Raw genomic sequence first — 20,389 nt, 5'->3', positions numbered from 1 at the left:
ACAGGGATGCTGTGAGGTTGCATGAGAAAATAACACACTTCAGGTCAGAGTTTCTGATGGGTAAGGGGACTAAAGTGAGAGATGCGTAATAAATCTCACCTTTCCCTCCATTTATGATTGAAACAAGCCAATTTTCACATAGGCTTTAGGTATGTTCTGAGAGGTTGCAACAGATCAAAGAGGGAGCCTTAGTAAGACTCTAGCCTCAGGAATACTAAAACTATCCACACTCAGCTATAATGTACTTGAGTTTTACCCAGTGTACCTTGGTATACTCAGCTGTAATCTCCCTTCTACACAAGAGGACATAAAGTCTTGCTGGTTATTGTCTGCCCTGGGCTGCCTTTCATCTGCACCTTGAACACTGGGCCTACATGCATTCCTCCCTATGGAAAGGCAGTGTCATTCTCTTCCAGGAGCCCATCACTGAAATGGAGATACCCTCTCCAAAACTGGATACGATTGCTCCTACACGAGAGGAGCCAGGACAGAAAGGTCTTGCTGCCCAGCGGGGTGTGGAACGAGCACGGATTTCTGAGCCAACTGGAGCGCTGCCCACAGACCAACCAGCGCACCCGTCCGTGCCCGCCCGCAGTGCCGCGGGGATGCGGAACCGCACAGCACAGCGGGGCGCGCGGGGCGGAAGGGGCGGGGCGAGACGGGAAGCGTGGAGCGGGGCGGGGCGGGGCGCGCGGGGCGGGGCGCGCGGAGCGGGGAGGGGCGGGGCGCGCGGGGCGGGGCGGGGCGGGGCGGGGCGCGCGGGGCGGGGCGGGGCGGAGCGGGGCGCGCGGGGCGGGGCGGGGCGCGCGGGGCGGGGCGGGGCGCGTGGGGCGGGGCAGGGCGCGCGGAGCGGGGCGGGGCGCAGGGGGCGTCGCGCCGGTGGCCGCCAGAGGGCGCCGCGGAGTGTCTCAGCACGCGCGGCGGCGCGGGGCGCGGCGCGCGCGGCCCGGCATGCAGCGCGGCGGGGTTTGAATGGCGCAGGCTCGGCGCGCCCGGCCCCGCAGCAGTGACCCCGCGGCCCGGCCCGGACCATGAGCTGCGGGTGAGTCCGGGGCGCGGGGGGTCCCGGGGCAGCGGGACTGGGCGGGGCGGGGCCGCGCTCTCCCTCGCCGTGAGCGGACGCGGCTCGCAGGCACCGCGCCGGGCGGGGGCGCCGATCGGCGCGTCCCCTCCCGTGCCGCTGCCAGGCGGTCCCCGCCCGGCGCCCCTGCCCGGCTGTGGCGCTGCCGCAGCCTCCGGCGAGCCAGGTCTGGCACCTGAGGCTGTCTAAGATGGTGCCGTGAGCCCCGGCCCGGAACACGCGTGTGCAGCGACAGAGACGCGCCAGGAGAGCGAAGGAGGCTCCGGTGCTGCGGAAAAAGGGAGGAAAACAAGCTGGGTGTGAGGCCTGCTGACGGATTTAATTTCTTGGGTGTGCGAGGTTCCAAGGAGGAAAAGGGGGGCGGAATTTTCAGTGCTTGAAGATCAGATCCTGCATTAATTACTTTGTTCAGAAGCTTTCAATTTTTTTTCGGAGTTGTGCTGGAATAGTTTGGCATGCAGATCTAAAATAAAAACATTTTGAATAGGCAGATCTGTTAAGGAGAGAGATTCGGAAGCAGTTTTAGAAACCTTTTGTTTCTGTTTTGTTAACGTGCTCTGATTTGGAGCTTTCTTCCATCTCTTCTTGGAACATGAATTTTGCTTTTCCTGGTTTTTTGTTCCTACTGTTCTCCACCTGAAATGAGCGAAATAAATTTTTAAAAAGGATTGTTACCCGTGTTTAGTAGAATTAAAACCTAACAAAGGGCAGACTGGTGTGTCTTTGGCCTTTTTGATTTGAAAGAACATCTTGTCAAATTTCCTATTAACAGGGCATGTAGTTTTGATTAAAATTTCTATGTATAAAGTTATTTCATTGAATTCAAATGACCATTTATTTGAATTCCTAAGCTTCATAACTCAGGCTTTTATTTTCATATATTAAAATACTATTATTAAGTTATCTTATGTGAATATGCTAAAAATGTATATTTGAGTATTCTGATATATATTACATATATATTATTTAGTATATGTATGTGTATATATATATATTCTCTTACCCAATTCTGAAGCTTCTTTCGTCAATATGTTTTCATAGTAATAATTTAAATAAGCTTTTCTATTTTTATGTGTTTGTTGGCCCAGGGTAAGGAGCTTGGCTATAAGAAAGTTTTTAAAATATTATAAACAGACAGTTACAGAAGTGTATTTGAGTGTCACAAACATAAAAAGTCATGTTTGAAACATAGTCACAGACTGTTCAGCCAAGTGGGGACGTAGTGGGTACCCACACCTCCACTAAGGTGGAACCTTGAGGAGTTTTACAATGTCTTTCTCTAGGTTTAAATTCAAAATTCTTGTTGCAGTTTTTTTAAACTCTTTGGGTTGAGCAATAAACAAAAATAAGTTGCTGTATCTAATTTTCTGAGTAGTTTCTTAAAGTTTGTGTAAAATACTAATATAGGAGCTTTTGTGTAATGGAAACGTATTTTCTACATAGCAACTCTCAGATAATGTTATAGAACTTTTCTGACCTTATTATTCCTAGAGTGTGCGTAAGTGAAAATCAAGACGTAAAAGTAAGTTTTCATTAGCAAAGGATGACTTTAGAAGGGATTAAACCACTGCAAGTCCTGTTACTTTATGGCAGCTTAAAATATCTGTAAATGGTACCTCCAGATGCAGAAAACTGGATACTTGTTTGACTTTTTTCTGGAAAAGGTGAGTAAGGCTCAGTTATTAAACTCCTGGACTATCTCCAGGAGAGCTAATGCACACCTGGGCTCACCCTCACTCAACTTGAATGAACTCTGACTTGTAGTCATTTTTGGAGATTCATCTTGACTGCCAGTGGGCCACATATAAATTCCATATGTAAGGAAAATGAGCCTAAACCTTAGGTATGGGTTAACTTACCATAATTAGTTGCTCAATTAATCTTTGTCGTTACTGTGTATTTAACAAAATTCCTGTGATTTTGATCAACACAGGAAATGTTAAACTGGAATAAATGGCCTGACAGGTATTGCACATTAAAAAACTGCGTCCTGCTGTTGCAGAAAAATTTTGCAGTAATGTACTTCTTACAATCTTGAACTCTGCTTTCTTTTTTTAGGAGAATTCAGCATTTGACACCTGGTAAACTGTCAGCACATAAACTACTTAAAAAAGGATTTTGAAAAGAAACCTGTTTCATATTTAAAGTATGTGGAAGTCTTCTGAAACAGAGCCAGATGGATTCTGTAGCATTTCTCAGAACTAAAATGAAATTAAATTATGCCAAGCTCACAAAATCACTTCTACATCATAAGATAGTGCAAATTTACTTTTGTAGACAAATTACCCTTCTGAAAGTAAATTTAAAATAACTGTTCTTGGAGGTTTCCTGTGAACATTTTAAATCTGAGACTGACCAGTTCCCTGATTTATACCTGTTTGAAATGCTTTCAAAGCATGAATTCCTCTCCTTTAGAGTAACAATTGATTAACTCTTTCATCTGAGTTTAATATTGTCATCCTTGAACTTACATTTGAGTTAATTCAGGGTGGGGGAGAATCACAGGAACATTTGCAATGGCCAGTGCACATGGAATGCTACAGGAAAAATAGTTGCTAAGAATTTGGACAAAAAATAGAGTTGAAGAATGTTGGTTTTGAAAGGTGTTGCTGATGACTTAAGATAGCTACGTATTTTATGCTTTCTTTGCAAAGTACTCCAGTCTGTGTTCTGTAAGAAAATAATGTTATGTTAATACATGTGTAGATTACATAACATGCCAGGAAGAGTTTGTCCCTCTCTGGGGACCGTGCCCAGAACATAGGATAGGAGGGAGTGGCAGAGTTGTTAATACTTGCATTGGATAGATATGCATTAGAGAGCCTGTTAGTGCTGACTTTCTTTGCTCGATTCTGGTATGACTTGAAGAGTTTTATTGCTTCTGGGAGTGGTTAGAGATAGAAAATAGCAGAACCATCAAGAAAACTGCACAGGTATTGTCTGTTTACTGTGGGAACAAATCAGCTTACTTATCAGAATATATGGCTGCTATTCCTTCTGCTTAATGAAAATTGAGAATAAAAGGGGTAGAAGGGAAGGTTGTCTGTCATCTGCTGTGGGAAATCACCCATGTAATGGGGAAAGTTGGTGGAATTTGAGCCTAACATCTTTAAAAACTTATACGTCTCTGTTCAGATTTGCAGTTGACTTTGTTACAGTTGTAAAACTCTTTAGGTTTTTACAGTAGATTAAGGCAGAGCTGAAGGAATGTGCGTTCTATCCTTAGTTTATTTTTAAAAAATTCTTAAAGCAAAAGAGTTACATTGGCCTTCATGAGACAGTGTAACAGACTGTCCTGAACAAATACAACCAGCTGTGCTCATCACACAGGAGAACTCAGAAATTGAAAACGTTAAGGTATATGTTTGACTCTGTACAAATTAGTATCTAATGTCACTTTTAAAACTGTCTGTCTATATCCAAATAACAGAGGTGTGTACTGTGTAATTAGCTATCCCTAGATGATAGCTGATAGCAGAGAGGAAATAAAAGTTGTGAAGAGCCCTGTAAAGTGTCTTTCATCCCATAGTGTTCATCATCTTAATTGCTGGCCAGCTCACATTTTGTTAGGTGTTACTAAGCCTTTGGAAGCTGGGTTCTTAAGATGTTGACTAAGTTTATTATAGCACTGTTGGGTTTGTATACGCCAAATTTTTCTGCTTGTGTTCTGCTCTGTCTGGACCACCTGAATTGTGTATCTGAATTTAATCGTTTTATTTCTTTTTTTTTTTAGGAATTTGCCCAGTCTGTCCTAAAACCCACATAAACATTTGGATCCATGATATCTTGTGGCAAATTCAACTTGATTATAATTTGCACAGAGCTATCCTCTTTTATTTTTAGTTTTGAACCAATCTTCAACCATTGTCTTTTGACCCTTTATTCTTATATTGGGCAAGACAGTGAACAATCTCTGTGCAATTTCTCCAAGCCATTCATTTTGGAGGCCATTGTCTTATTTCCCCTCTCAGCTATCAGTAGTCTCCTCTCCACATTGAAAAGGCTGATCTATTCAGTTGCTGATTTTATGGAAGTTACTCTATGCCTTTTTAAACTTCCCTATGTCTGAGCTCCTTCTTACTTTACTCGAAGGTTTTTGACTTTTTGGGGTTGGGTCCTTTTTTAAGAAAAGAGAACTAAACCTGCACTCAGTATTTGAAACGCAGGCAGAAATTTCACCATATATATATATATATATATATATATGTATGCACACACACAGTCACAACAGTGTTCTGTTTATTTTTCTAACAATTTATCGATCCATATAGAGCACTGAGCAGTCCAAATGATTTACCATACACTGTTGTATATCCAGATCTTGTTGTGGGTGGCAGTTATTAGCTCAGGGGCTGTGATTCTGTGTGGGAACCCAGAATTTCCTCATGCCTGCAGATAGACAAGCTTTGCTTTATGTTAACCTGTATTCCTTGCTTCTGTCCTATGGTACCTCACAGTCCTCTGATTCTTCAGTCATCCTCATCCTCACACTCTGATACGACTTTGTGTTGTCAACAGTCTTCGTGAAGTAATTTATGAATATATCGAACAGCATAAACCAATGCAGATTTTCTGCAGGGATCTGGAAGTGACGTTCTGCAGTGTGGAAACTGCTTAGACAGTTTATGGCTGTTCCTTAAGTATTTCTCCATGCAAAAGGTTTCCCTCATGTGACTTGGTTGCAGTTTCCTCAAGATTTAAGTGAGGGACTTCTGGAAGCTTTTTGGAAACTCAAATGGACTCTATCATTTAGCTGTCCTTTATCCATGTTGAATGATTTGGATTAGAAGGGACCTTAGACATCTAGTTTCAATTCCCCTGCCTGGCCCTGGGACTCTTTCTGCCAGGCTGGGTTACTCAAAGCCCCATCTAACCATCCTTGAATGCTCCCATCTCCCACTTCTCTAGGAAACCTGTTCCAGTGCCTTACCACCCTCACAGTAAAGAATTTTTTCCTAATATCCAATGTCAGCCTACCCTCTTTCAGTCTGAAGCCACTCCCCCTGGGCCTATCACTGCCAGCTCTCTTGTAGCCTCTTCAGGTACTGAAAGGCCACCATGAGGTCACCCTGGAGCCTTCTGTTCTTCAGGCTGTGTTGCCTTCATGACAGCCAGGTTGAATCTTTCCCAGTACATTATTTGTTTGTGTCCACTAATTCTATTCTTGATTACATTGTTTACTAATTAGCACAACAGAGATGTCAGTCTGGATCTTCCTTGAGGCTGTCTTTAACTACTATGTTTTCCACATGTGATTTCTTTAGGTGCTTTGTCAGCTCCAAGGGAGAGGTTCTGCACCTTGGCTAACAACACAGCTATTTCATTACTACTTGTATGTTCATTGCTGCTTCTGCATAATCTGAGACCCTCACAAAACAGATTAAACTATGAAAACTTCTGTGTACATAAGAATCCTACTTTACTTCATCAGATGTTCCTTCATATTTGATCGTCTGTTGACCTTTTGGGTTTCTGTTACCTGTCCTTAAGAAAAAAAATTGGTAGTGCTGTTGTCTCTTTCTGATTCAGCTGGAAGGCTGGTATGGTCTCAGATCACATTTGCCCAAGTGTGTAATTCTCTTAATTTTGCTTCTTGGACACATGCAACTTTTTGTAGGGAACTTCCTCCCCTCTAGGGTCTTTGGGAACTTCCTCCCCTCTAGGGTCTTTCTCTCCAGTTCAGAAACCTCCAGTTCAGGTATTAGGAGATGTTGCCTTAGGCTCTCTGGAGCCCAATATTAAATACTCATATGCTAATTGAATTTCCTTGGTAAGACCTTTCTTTCTAACCTTCTGATATTTTACACTTCTATTAAGCCAAAAACATTCTAGTTACACAGTGCTGTCTTCTATACTGGCAATCAGATTCTTGCTCACTGCTTTGTGGGAAAGAGGAAGGTAGATTGAAATCATTTATTCAACAAGCAAAAGTGAGGAGAGATCACTGATAGGCATGAAGAATTGTAAGCTGGTAGTGTGGTCCAGGAGTAGTCATAAAAATTATTCTTCAGGAGCAGAAATTACAGACTTTTTAGCTTCTGATGAGATGATTCTGTGGGGTGCAGCTCTGGTGGTTGCAGGTTGTTCTCCCTGTTCTTTTGGAGTTTATTGCTTTGCCCTCAGCATTATTTTCAAACAGGCAATGAAGAAAGGTTCTCCTGCCTTTCTGCCTTTGTCACTGGCCAGGATAAGGCTGGATTGTTTGGATTTTGGGGTTGTTGGGTTGGGATTTTTAACAAAAGTTGAGTTGTTCAGCATATGCCTTTCTGTAGTGTTCAAAGTTCAATTTTTAATGTACAGCCCATTTTGAGCCCAAAGGCTCAACCAGTTTGATAAGCAGAGGAGAATTTGTTTGGGTTTATAGGGTTTTTTTCCTAAACCTCAGGAGAGGGGGAAAAAGCCCTTATTTACTATTTATTTATAGGCCTGGTATGGAGGAACTAGGATTTGAAAGTGTGGAGAACTACGAGTGGTAACTATTCTGTGATAACCATCCCCCAGAGTGGAAAAGAGTCGAGTTAATGAACTAATATTAAGCCAGTCTTATATCTCAAAATGCATTGACCACCATCTGTTACAAGACCTGCCCTAAATAATGCTGCTCTTTGCAATGCTTGCTGTAGTCCCATCTTACAGAGTATGGGGTTCTGTCAGTAAATCTTACCTTTTCTGAGGGAGATGCCAAAGAAAATTCTTTAGTACTGATCCTGTTCTAAAGAAAATTGAAACATTGATTTTTTTTTCCTTTCCCTGTACCCTGTGATACAGATTTTAATATGCTTTATGTTTACAGAACAGCTTCTACCTTGTTTGGAGCCTGCCACCTGCTTGTTTTGTTTGATGGCCTTTAGGTGCTGTATGGAAGGATCTTCATGGCTAATAAGCTGTTTTCCATCTGGCTTTTTCAGTGCTCAGTGTCTTAGTGTTTTAAATACTTGGTGTTTTAAATAATGTGGGATAAATCTGCTACAAAGAGGCAAAAAAATAGGGCTGTTGCTAAAGGTGGAGAGGAGAGATTGGAACACTCATACTGGGACCAGAGTTTCACCTCTCAGGGTAAAAAATAATATTACAGGAAGTTGTTTTTAAAAGTCGCATAGGATATCTAGCTAAGATATTTTAAGAACAGTTCTCCATGATGATGTAGTAGTTGAATCCAGACTCTGATTTTCTGATCACTTCCAAAAAAGATAAAATCATATGCACAGATGTCTCAGTCTTGCTCTTGATGCTTGTAGAAATATCTGTCCTCTTCCAGAGACAAAGTTCTTTAGTTTGGATTTTTAGTATGAAAAATAGCCAAAGTCATATTTTGAAAAAAATGGGTGGAGATGCATTTGCCAATAAATTAGGAAGATCTTTTACTTCCATATTGGTTTTTAACCTTTGTTATTTTGATGAAGTTTGCCTTCTTCCTGAAAAATGGGAATTATTTTTTCATCTGCCTTTCTCACTTGGAAACAGTTGTGGGACCAATTATTTTTCTCTAGGTGGCAGATAAAATTAATAGTTTGAGGAAAGAGTCTCATAAATTGCCTTATTCTTTACTTGAATTCTTGTTTGTATGGCACCCCTCAGGGCAGGTGTACAAAACTAGGGGTGATTTTGGTTTTATGTCTTTTTTTTGAAAGCTAAATACAGATTATGAAATGCTTATCAGCATGTTACTAGTGATAAGGCCTCCAACTAACATTTGTTAAAGGATGATGTCTTGGGCTGTTTGTATGATGAGAGATCTTGAAAATAGTTGAATTCTTTTACCTGGTTTTGCCAGCTACATTTGAAGAAAGTTTACTGAATGTTTTAGAAAGTATAACTAAATATCTTTCCCTTGAGAACAGGGATTTGAGAGATTATGGCATCTGAAGCTCACAATGTTAGAAAACAGAAAGTATTGCATATCGAAGGTCATTCCATTGATCTCCGCAGAAAAGGAATCTCTTCTTCCACTAAAAAGATCATGAAGGAGGTAAGCTGTTTGTGGTGTTTGTTATGGCATTTTGTGTCCTCTGACAAAACCCAAGTAAACATTCAAACAAGTTCATAGTTCTGAGCAGTGTAAATCTAGAAGCACAGCACTACTGGGCTCTTCAGGTTTAGATGTGCAATGGAACTTTATCTTGAGCAGCAATTACCTTGTGAAAACTGTGTGTTATAGCAGGCCCAGGCAGTGGCTGCCCACGTGAGTGCACTGTATAGACCAAGTGAGCAGTAGGTACTGAGACAGTTTTACTCACACCTGCTTTTCTGCAGTCTGGCCAAGAATGTTTAAATATAGGAATTCTATTGTGAAAAAGTTATCTCTTGCCAAGACAGCTACGTGGCACAAGTGAGAGGTGGGCTAGGTGAAATGCCTGCATTGAAATGGATCTGTTGTCATGTAACTGTACAGCCTGATCTACCACATTGTCTGGTAACACATATATTTTCACTGGATTCTTCCTTGTCAAAAGGAGTTTTCATAACCTCTTAGCTGTGTTACTGGCTGAAAAGTAAAGCAATGGAGTAACAAGGAAGCACTGGGGAGGTAAACTCACTGTAAGATGTCTTCAAACAGTGGTGATGTTGCCAATATCCTCTATGTCTGTTTACTTACTGAAATGATGTATTACGACTCACATGATTTTATGACTCAGTGTTAACAAAAAAGATCATAACATTGTTTTGCTGATGAGCACAATGTAAATGTTACTATTAATGTTAAGTAGTATCAGTGGAGGCATCAGAGCCTTTTTAGTAATAAAGCTTTTTTCTTCTCTGTTTCCCTTCTCCTAGGGTAAGAAATCTCCAAAACAGCTGGCTTCATACACAAACAGGTAGGAGGGCTGTGCTGTGTAGTATCAAAGTTTCAAGGGCAAGAGAAGTAGGGAGGAAGAAGCAGTTGAAATTGATTATAACACCAAAGCAGACACAAATGGAAGAAAGGTCTTGATTTTACTGACAGTTCTTGGTTCTTGTGTTCCTTTCCACAATAACAAGTCTCTGCATTAATAAAAACAAAGAGGAATATTGACATTATTATAATTGAATATTTATAATAATATAAGAGTATTATATTACTTCTGATAACCCAAATGTCATATATTGGGGGAAAAAATTATCAATAACCTCAAAGTTGACTGCTGAAATCATAATGGTATATGTTAACAATATAAAGTAGTGATTAGGTGTAGAGCAACCTTCACTAAAATAGTGCTTTATTGTTGCAGAATAACAGTTGGAAAAACGGTGACCAGTCCCCTCTCTCTTTTCAAAGTGGTGTATTGTAAAAGAAAAGTTCACTGTTACACTCCAAAGCCTTGTTACAGAAAGAAACTGTGCCCTAAATCTAGGGGCTGTGACATGGCAAATAAAGAAAATGAACTGGCTTGTGCAGGGAATCTGCCAGCAAAACTTCACAACAGTCGTACACACTTGCTGAATTCTAGTGACTCTGGCTCATCTCAAACAGAAGGCCCCTCATCCAAATACAGTGGATTTTTTTCAGAGGTAAGTAGTTTGAAGAAACTTTAATTTAAAATAAAGGTATTCCTGGTATTTAACTGTGATAGTTTTCATGCAAGTTAATTATCTTCAATTCTTTAAATAGCAGGTCTTGTGATTTACAGTTGGTGCCTGTCAATTTATAGTGATACAGTTCTCAATAATAAACAAGTCCTGCCAGTTTTCCCCATGTTTGTGTCAAGTCAGAAGCTCAGATCTGCCAGATTAGACCAGGTTAAAATTGTGCCAGTTTTGACCTGGTTAGATTTCATGATCTGACTGGGCACATGGCCACATGCATGTTTATAGAAGTGTGAAAGTGATAGTGTATTGCTGAGGTAGGATTGGACAATACTCAATAGCAATATCAACTTCGTGTGTGAAACTAACTTGAGTGTTTGTGTGGGACTGTATTTCTTGTTAAGGTTGCTTGAGGAAAGTAGATGCTTCCAAGGCTTCTGAAACTGGCTAAAAGGTCAGACATTCAAATTAAATGGGTTTTGTGACAGTGAAGGCCATTTAAGTCCCTTAATGTTGAAGTTTCCATTTCTTCAACAATAGATTTTTGTTACTCATTGCAGCCTATATGTTTTTAAAGTGAAGCATGGCAGAGAGGATAAGATCAAAGACTATCACCATGCTGTCTTTTCATGTACTGTAAGTGTGGCTGCCATGAAGACAGTCCTGGGAGTTCAGTGGGCTAGAGGTGCAAGTCTGTGGCACTCCTGCATTGTTTAATTTGATGGTTTTGGGAAAAGAGCAGTAGAATAGTTAAAGAGGTTGCAGAAAGAAAGGTAAAGAAATGAAGACTGGGGAAGATTTATTCTCTGAAAAAGTAGGGACCAGGTCACGGGCCACAGGTGACTGTGCAACTTGTCTCAGGGATGTGAGTGGCTCTGCAGTTTTCATTCCGATCCAAGGTCTATTTAATTATAATTCATGAACGTCATTCAGAGAACAAACTTTTAGAAATGAACCTCTTCTCTCAGAGTTTGGAATATGTAGTTACTTGTGTCTAAATTGTGTCAAAAATAATAGTCATATCAGTAAAAAGTTGTTACAGTTTATAAAAATTACAGGTTGATGCTCGTGAATGCTCTATTTAATTATTAGATCCCTCTCTTTAGGTGATAAATAGGTGCAAACTTTATTGTTGTAGCTTTTGTGTAAAGTAGGTTTAATTTTTGTGTCCCCTTCTAAGGGAAATTTGTGGTTTTAAGACCATTGTTAGCTAAATTTCTAAAACAAACTAATCAGCATACAGGTAGAAAAGTGTATTTTTATGTAATAGATTAATATAGTAGAGCACCTTATTGCTGTCAACTTGTGGCAAACTTCTTTTACATTTTCAAAAACATACAGGTTTCTCAGGACCACGAAACTATGGCTCAAGTTCTTTTCAGCAGGAATCTGAGGCTGAATGTAGCTTTAACCTTTTGGAGAAGGAGAAGTATAAGTGAACTGGTAGCCTACTTAGTGAGGTAAAATAAGCGTCTCTTATGTTCTTAAAATTGTAACAATCCCAAATATGCCACAGTATTTTCAGCAGTTCCTTAAATGTTGTAACTTTGTTAAACTTCTTAAATCATAGTGGAAGCATACGCTTTTAGTAACACTTCTGACTTTATTCTGAATGTTTCTAGGATACAGGATCTTGGAGTAGTAGTAGACTGCCTTCCTGTACTTACAAACAGGTACAAACAAAAAAAAAAGTGGGGGATTAGAATCTGCTATAACCATGTTGGACTTCAAGCACTTCTGAAACATCTTGTTTTTTAAGTTTACAGGAAGAAAAACCGTATGTTTCAGTTGGCTGCTGTGTAGATCTTTTGCCTTTAGTGAAATCTCTGCTTAAAAGCAAATATGAAGAGTAAGTATCAGTTCTGGGTGTTTTCTAAACTTTATTAGTTCCTGGCTATGCCGAGCCCTGGAAATTAATGGCCTTTAGTTCTCTGATTCTTGTTCCTTCTGCCCCTTCTCACAGTTTTGCCTTTCTCAGGAATGCCTACCTGAAGGGGAGCTTTCCTGTAAACCTCTTCATGCTTTAACAAACCAGTGGCACAAAAATTTTTCTATAAGATTAAGGACTTGGAGGAGGGGACTGGCTTTGCCTTTATGCAGCATTCTTTATCCTAAACAGTAAAACAGAATAGCACTGAGGGTTTAGTATGCTTTAAAACTTCAAATCAAGGCAGCATTTTTGGGGCAAAATAACTGAAGAATGTCTACTTTTTCAACAAGAACTTCAGTTTACCACTTAGAAATTGCAAATGTGGGCAAGTATTTAAACTTGCCAATTTGTCTAGATTTTTCTTCTTCCAGGATGGAAAATGTGTTGCTTTCTTAATTGCCTGCCAGTTTATCTCGACACTTTATCTGTCCTGTAGATATTGGGGAAGAGTAAGTGCATAATATGTAAAATATGTTGTTACAGATATGTGATAGTTGGTTTAAACTGGCTTCAGGCTGTCATTAAAAGATGGTGGTCAGAACTATCTGCACATACAGAAAAGGCAGAGGATGGGTGAGTATAGTGTTGGGAAATATTTAAATGTGTTTCTCTAGCTTATTTTGTGTCAGTATTTTTTAATTTTGATCAATAGGACCTTGCCTACAGAAGACAAAATTTTTTGTCTTGCCTACAGAAAACAAAATTGTACTCAGAATCTGAGAGTAAAAGCTTTTAAAGTACTTAAAAGTAGTTCTGTTCTTAAGACACAGATAGTGTTTGGAAGCTTACTTTAAGGATAGTCAAGTTTTTGGTGTTGTTTTTTTAATGGTGTTTTATTACATGTAGAACATGGCCGTGTCAGGGGCTATACAATTGCTGTAGAAGGATCAAAATTTTTCAGATTTTGTGACAATATCTATTGTATAGGCTAAGTCCTTATGGAGTATTAATAATGCATTTTAATCAAAAAGACTACTGAAATGTACTACCTAAAGTGTTGTTCATTCTTTTTCAGAAATATTCATATTTTAAAACAACAACTAAGTGTTTTATGGGAACAGGAGAATCATCTTACTCTGGTTCCAGGATATACTGGTAGTATAGCTAAGGTAATCCAGTTCTAGTTGTGTTCAGTAATAAACATAGTTGTATCACTTGCAGTATTCCTCTTGTTTTATTTATGCCAAAATATGGATGGATAGAAACACCTCTGCTTGTTTTCCAGTAATGCTCAGATATATTGCATGATTTTTACAAAGTCTGGGGTGAAGTCCCTGTGATAGCAGTAGTGTACTTCAGAATGCTAATAATGGTTTTTTCTTTTGTCGTTTTTTCTTTCTTTACAGAGGAAGCATCTCTTTAATAACAAAGTAGTTCATGGTAATAAGCCTTAAAATTGAGTAAAAAAGGGCTCAGATGAGTAGGTAGACTGTGGAAAGGACAGATGTTTTCTCTGAAATCTGTTATCCACTGTTGTAAGTGTAAGGCAGAATGGAGACTCTTAGCCCAGGAATGTCATTAGTATTGCACCTCAGGTGACTGGGGCAAGTGACAACAGACTAAATTCTAAAGCTTGTTGCTGAGCTAATGCTTCAAAAGTTAAGAGCTTGTAGAGAGCAGAAGAGTGTGCCTATCTGAGGCAAATCCCCATTTGCCTTTTTCAGTAGGTTGTGATGTCAGTAATGTAATGAGGTTGTCTGGTAGATGCATGTTTGCTGCTTGTGCTTATCTCTATTAACATGGCTTTCTGAGGCTGGGCACCAAAAGTTACACTAAGAAACCTGTCCACGTGGAGGGATGTGCTGGAGGCAGACAAGGAGAAAGGACTTAGAGCAGACACTTGCTTGATTATGTGCAGGATTTGAGTGAGCCTGAAAATAACTTAGAGATGATGTCTTTTACTTACATCTTAAGGAGTTTTGTGCAATCTGTAATTCTGTGCTTACAGAACTGATCAATTTGATGTATCAAACAAGTAAGTTATTTCTTGTTTTCCTGGGACAGCTGTGGACCTGCAGGTTCAGTTTTGATGCCCCTACAAGGATAATTATGAGTTTCTTGCAGAGTTTCAGCCAGCAGGGATGCAGAACAACTGAGTTCTAACTCCCAACTGGTAGAACTGTGAAAGCATCTAACACAGACCGCCCAGTTCTTTTGGTACATTGACATAGCAGCTATAGCTAGTGTCAGTTGGTTTCTCTAGGATTCAGGTTCCCTTTATGTTCATTTGCCTGCTTCCTACTGTATATTGGGATAGATTGTGATCTGGGTCACCTGAGCAAGTCAGGAGCAAAGGCAGTACATTGGAGGGACTGGGTGAAGGAAGATCCCATTTAACATATTTAAACTACATGGTCACACGATGATGATTATCCTTCCTGTGTATGCAGGGAGCACAGGGATAATAGACGAAATTGATGGCTTTGCAAACTAATCCTGATGTTCTTGCAGGCCTTTCAGTAGATAAAGAAATGTCATTGAAAGCATTAATTGAAAGTAAGCATGAAGATAACTTGCTCTGAAATTTGGCCAAATACTGTATTATGGTCCTGTTTGGTTACCCTGCTTCAGATTTAGAGTCAATATTACAGCTATAAATAATGTGATGAATACTTTCTCCTTTTCTTTTTTTCCTTCTAGGATGTAAATGCTTATTTATTACAGCTACACTGACACGATTGAGAAACTATGTGTGCTTATGTGGTGAAACAATCCCCTAAAGTATCCTTGAAATATGTACTGAAAGCCTGTTGAGAAATACTGGCAGAAGAGAACTGAACTGTCAAGCTGTTTAATGAAACCACTAACAGAATCCTAGCAATCTACTTCACATTGAAGTGGAAAAATGTCTAATAGGAGCAACTTTTACTTCAGTGAGGTGAAAGTGCACTATGAAAACTATGCCTTTGCTGCATTTGGGATTCACTCAGTTACTAGGTATTCATTTAAATGCTACTGTATTTTCCTACAACACTGCATTAAAGAAGATGAATTATACTGTCATGAAGACAAGACAGCAGAACCAGTTATAAGGAACCAACAAAAGCAATCAGCATTAAGAGCTTTTAAATGTCTCTTTCACAAGAGAACTCCAAAAATGCACAACTATCTTCCAATTACATTAAAAAACCAGCTTTGGGATATTCAGTTACTTCTATGTTTTAATCAAATTATTAAGGACAGTTTTTGTTTGCACTAAATAGAAACTATACAGCAAAGATGCCTTAATTACTAGTGTTTCAAAAAGCCAATGTGTTCAGATGCAAATAGCTATTATGTTCAAGATTGTGATAAAAAACTACAAAAATCAGGGTTTCACATTGTGTAGTTAATGAAACGTTGCACATTTACAAAGATTCATGTATGAAAAATATTATAAATACCTGAAGTTAAGCTTGGATAAACAGTTATTGCAAATGTCAGCAGAATGGTGAATTTATGTCTAACAAATGTTTTTATATTGTATGTGGATTTCTAACACAGTAATCTTGTTCTGTATCATTTAAACTACATGAAAATAAGTAAATATATTAAATATACCTACTGTTTTTTCTTTTCAAGTTCAAAAAACCCCAATTTCTAGAATATCTCCCACAGTACTTTTTATCATAGATATTTATGTCTATTGTTTGAAATGTTTACAGCCAGGTGAGGCCATGTTATTCAAATCACACCCTTTTCATACTACCTCCTTTAAGAAACTGACAAAGAGCTTTTGCAATGTTAAGTTCTAGCCTGATCAATGATGGCAAATTTATACCAACAATAGCAGTGACAATACAGCTATAAATTCTTTTGCCATCATATTGCTGTGCTATTCTATTGTAATTTAAAAGCTATATCTTAGTAGCTCTGAGGGAGTCTTGATTTTAGGCTTGTTGTTGCCTTTTTTAATTTTGTGATTAGGAAGCGTGCTTTTTTAATTAAAACTTGTGAAGTGCCAGCTCTTTACTTAAAACGTAAATACACACGCACAGCATGTATGACCAGATCTACTTCCTTAGAAAACTACATACTTAAAAGGGTTGTTCTCATACTTAGCATTAAGCATGTGCACTTTTATTAATGTGCAGGAGAAGAGTCTTTTGGTAGCCCCAAGTGGTTTTTGCTTTACAGATTAAATAATGAATTTTTAAGCCCTGTAGTGGTCAACAACTTTAGGCCTCCTGTTGCTTCATTTTGTATTTAGTTTATGTATCATTATTGCTGACTTCTAAAGGTCAACTAGAAATCTGTCATCAGAACTTGGTGCTTTTGGTCATTTGAATATTCTGTTAACCACCAAAGGTGTTGCACTTCCCAGGGCAGTCAGTTCCAGAGAAGAGTTTCTGGGACATCTGAAAAATGAGAACTCTGTGGGACAATCTGTAGACATGCACATAGCCAAATTCGTTTTGCTAGAATTGTTAGTTATCGTTAGAGATACTTCATGTTCAAAAGAGTTTGAGATAGAACTTTTCAAATGTTCTTGCCGTCAATTAAAAAATCTAAAGAAACTACACTATGACAACATTCTTGTATTCTTTACTGTTCTGTTGAGCACTTAAATGTAAAAGTAACATAAAATCTAGCTTCATAATTTGGGTAGCAGTTGCTGAAGCTCTTAGATTATTCCTCAAGGAGAATTCTGTAAAGATAATGGAAACCCAGATCTTTGTGGTTTTTTTAATAGACAAAATGAAGTAACTCCTGGCCGTTTACTTCTGATAACAGAAGAAGTAATAGTTGTAATTGATCAAAGGGATAGTTCTAGTATTTAAAAATACAGCTGTAGATGTAAATACTTCGGCTTATAATGAATTCCGTATGTGGCCATGGAGTTACTAGATCATAACTGTGCATGGTGCTTTTGTTCTAGAGGTAAGGTAAGATTGACTTGAGGATCGTTACTGAGGAACATCTAATAAAGTAATGTATTTTTTTTAACTGCCAGAATTTGTATTTTGACAGCATGAGTAATACAGTATTATACATTGTCAGTATCTGTGCCTTATTTTAAATGAATTTTTTTATTGTTTTCAGGCAGCTGCTAGACTGTAAAAACAGGATTCTGGTGTCTCCATTGTGAAATCGTTTTTCTGTCATGATCTTAATTCATTTAAACTATTCACACTAATCTTCATGCTCAGCTTCTTGTATTTAGTTCTCAAATGGCTAGGAATCAGTTTTACTGTTACTGAATGTACATGTATAGTATCTGGTCAAAGGTGACAAGAGTGAAATGTCTTAATAGCTGTATAATGCCATCAATTCCATGAAGCTGTCTTAGTGAATCTAAGAATTAAGTTTATGAACTGTCATGTGCATAAATGCTGATCTTCATGTGATACTTCCTGACAATGCTGTTTCTAGGGTATGTCATAAGATCCAAGCAGAATTAATCCTTTTCTGTATGTTCTTGTGATGCAGAAGCATGTATGTACTTGAGGATAAAGGATGCCTCCACAAAGCTGTTCTTCATGTTATACTACTTCATATGAGACTGATGGCTTTGAAAAACAGTGTGTCTTTTGCCTCAGTGTTCCCTGAAAGTATCTGAGGCTGTTTTGCTGAAAGAGTACTTACTTGAAGGGTGACCCAGGACTTACCCATCCCCTAAACTGAAACTGAAGAATCCTTCTGACAAACTGTCTCTTTCTGCACAGCTAAGAAAAAAAAGTCCAGTATTTTGTAAATGTAAGAGTCAAAATGGAGGTATTGATCAGAGCTTGCTGAAGAGTGAAGATAGAAAAAAACTATCCTGTTAGTTAGCTGAGTACAAAGAAATTAGCATGTCTTAATGACTATGTATGTCTCAGTTTTGAAGGGGATGCACCTCTTTCTCAGTAAAGAGTACTCTTGTATCACACAGGTACTGCAGTTCCAGATGACTTAATGGTGCTTACAGATTCTTGCTGGTATTAAAAAAAAAGCATCAGCCCTCCAGGAGTTTACCTTCTCCAATGAGATATAAGTAAAATGATCTCTCCCTTTATGTAGGCTGCTTTATTGTTATCAGAGGCTGCAGTTTTAACAGTTGAAGGGCAGGAGGGATGGGAGAGTAGAAACGGACAAAAGAATACATGTGCCCCATGTTGAGTGACATCGGTCCCACTGCATTATAATGTCCATTTCTTAAAGCAGACTGTATTTTCATTCTCTGGCATCTGAAGTAGGTAAGTTTGAATTGGAGTTAGAAGTCTATGCATTTTGTGTTGAAGAGAGAAAGGTTTTTGAAGATGGATGCTACAGTGCTAATTTGTCATGTGTTGATTTTTTTTGCTTGAAAGTGGAGATTTTTGTGTGTAGAAACTTGAAGGTATCTAAGCTTCATTTTGAACTAGCAAATGGTTGCTTTTGTCAGTTCATCTTGCCAGATCTTCCAGTTTTACAGAAGACTGAATGTCTGTCTAAGTGTGGAGATTTGCAGGTATATTTTGTGCCAAGTTCTCTGGTACAAAGTGAAATAGGTGGTTCATAGTCAACTATTCCAGAACACAAAACCCATGCAAATCATCCTACTGCTGTGAAGTTATTCCAGCTTTGCACAATGCAAATGTTTAAGTTTATGAAAGCAGATGATTCTTATGTGAGGAATTTTATATTGAGCTAATGCTGCATTAGAGGAAAAAAAAAAGCCATTTTTAATAGCCTTTGTAAAAGCCAGAAAGTGTAGTTAAATTTTTGTCTTCAGTCTTCTGTCCTACACACAGTAATCATTGTAGGCTACAGATAAAGACTGACTGAGAAAACTGATCAAGCATGCCTGTGTTATTAGTGCTTATATTCTTCTTTAAACAATTTGTTTATTCTTTGAGTTAAATGGCTTGGTTTATGTCGCAGAATGAGACTAAAGTGTTTTCTCTCTGCGTACACATTCATTCTTGAGCTCTCAATGAAGTTACTTATTCCTCTCCTAGTTTAAATACACTATGAGTGTCTGTTGTTAGAAGTGGGGAGGCGAGGATGAGAATTCTAGACAAACACAGGGCTAGCTATTTAACATGATTTATTTTGAAGCAATTGTGAAAACTTTCCATTTGTAAAAGTCACACAGATTTTGTTAATACCACTCATTGAAGCAGGCACTCACAGCTTCAAGTTTGACTTTGAACTTTGTTGGAAAAAAATAAAATGTTCTCATTCTAAATAACCATAGCTGCAGTATTGTTTCTATTTATTTGTTTTTTGCATTGAGTACTAAGCTGGACTCTGATTAACTAGACTAACCTGCTGAAAGGGAGACAGAAGGTGTAGCACTGTCCCTTAAAGGGATAAAATAGATATAATCCCATAGTCTTCAACTGTTGCAGACCTAGAATATTTTTGTTTCCATATTGACTGAAGAACTGTAGTAATTTCTTCCATAAATTGTAGCTGCTGATCACATTGCTGTAAAATGAGATCTACCACTTTCAGGTTGAATGTGGTACATAATTGTTCCTGCTTCATATGGATCACTGCCTCAATTCAGGCAGTCATTTGAGCGCTTAAAGTGTGAGCAATGAACTGTTGGGGTCTCGAATATTTGTACTTTGCTGTAACGAAATCCAAGCTTCATGTTTTCCACCTTTTTATTTTCCCCTTATTCCTTAATTTAAGTGCTTAAACCCATTTTAATCCCTTATGGAAAGTGTTGGCTGCCAAAACATGATAAAATGCTTTTTCAAATATGCTTCTGACGTGTATTGATACAGTTCTGTGAATAATAGTTTTCTATGGATTTGGGGAGAAGGCTGTTTTCTATATATATAGGCTTGAAATAAACAGAACCAGTGGATTTTACGGAGATTGTAATCGTATTCTTGAGACTTTTTTTTTCCACATAAACACTACACGTATTTTGAAACAAACCAGATCTAAATATCAAGATAATGTTACATTCCAAGACTGCC

At 38.7% G+C, this 20,389-nt stretch overlaps 1 protein-coding gene across 1 annotated transcript; it reads left to right on the top strand.

Annotated features, from left to right (window-relative positions):
* The first annotated feature begins 925 nt into the window (after positions 1-925).
* Positions 926-20,283, top strand: KATNBL1 (katanin regulatory subunit B1 like 1). The gene is made up of 10 exons (XM_071558070.1): positions 926-1,042; positions 8,923-9,050; positions 9,857-9,897; positions 10,291-10,570; positions 11,927-12,045; positions 12,208-12,258; positions 12,345-12,434; positions 12,999-13,088; positions 13,531-13,624; positions 15,156-20,283. Exons 2-10 carry the CDS (start codon positions 8,937-8,939, stop codon positions 15,186-15,188), a joined length of 912 nt encoding a protein of 303 aa, XP_071414171.1. The 5' UTR covers positions 926-1,042; positions 8,923-8,936; the 3' UTR covers positions 15,189-20,283.
* The last annotated feature ends 106 nt before the right edge of the window (positions 20,284-20,389 follow it).

The sequence above is a fragment of the Pithys albifrons genome, chromosome 6, assembly GCF_047495875.1.
Source record: "Pithys albifrons albifrons isolate INPA30051 chromosome 6, PitAlb_v1, whole genome shotgun sequence".
NCBI lineage: Eukaryota > Metazoa > Chordata > Aves > Passeriformes > Thamnophilidae > Pithys > Pithys albifrons.
The sequence above is the reverse complement of the archived record's forward strand: the minus strand, read 5'-3'. Positions and strand labels throughout refer to the sequence as shown.

Coding starts and splice junctions, on each gene's coding strand:
- KATNBL1 (XM_071558070.1), top strand. CDS start 8,937: ATGGCATCTGAAGCTCACAATGTTAGAAAACAGAAAGTATTGCATATC. Junction 10,571..11,926: donor ACAGTGGATTTTTTTCAGAG/GTAAGTAGTTTG, acceptor AAAAACATACAG/GTTTCTCAGGACCACGAAAC. Junction 12,259..12,344: donor CTTCCTGTACTTACAAACAG/GTACAAACAAAA, acceptor TTGTTTTTTAAG/TTTACAGGAAGAAAAACCGT.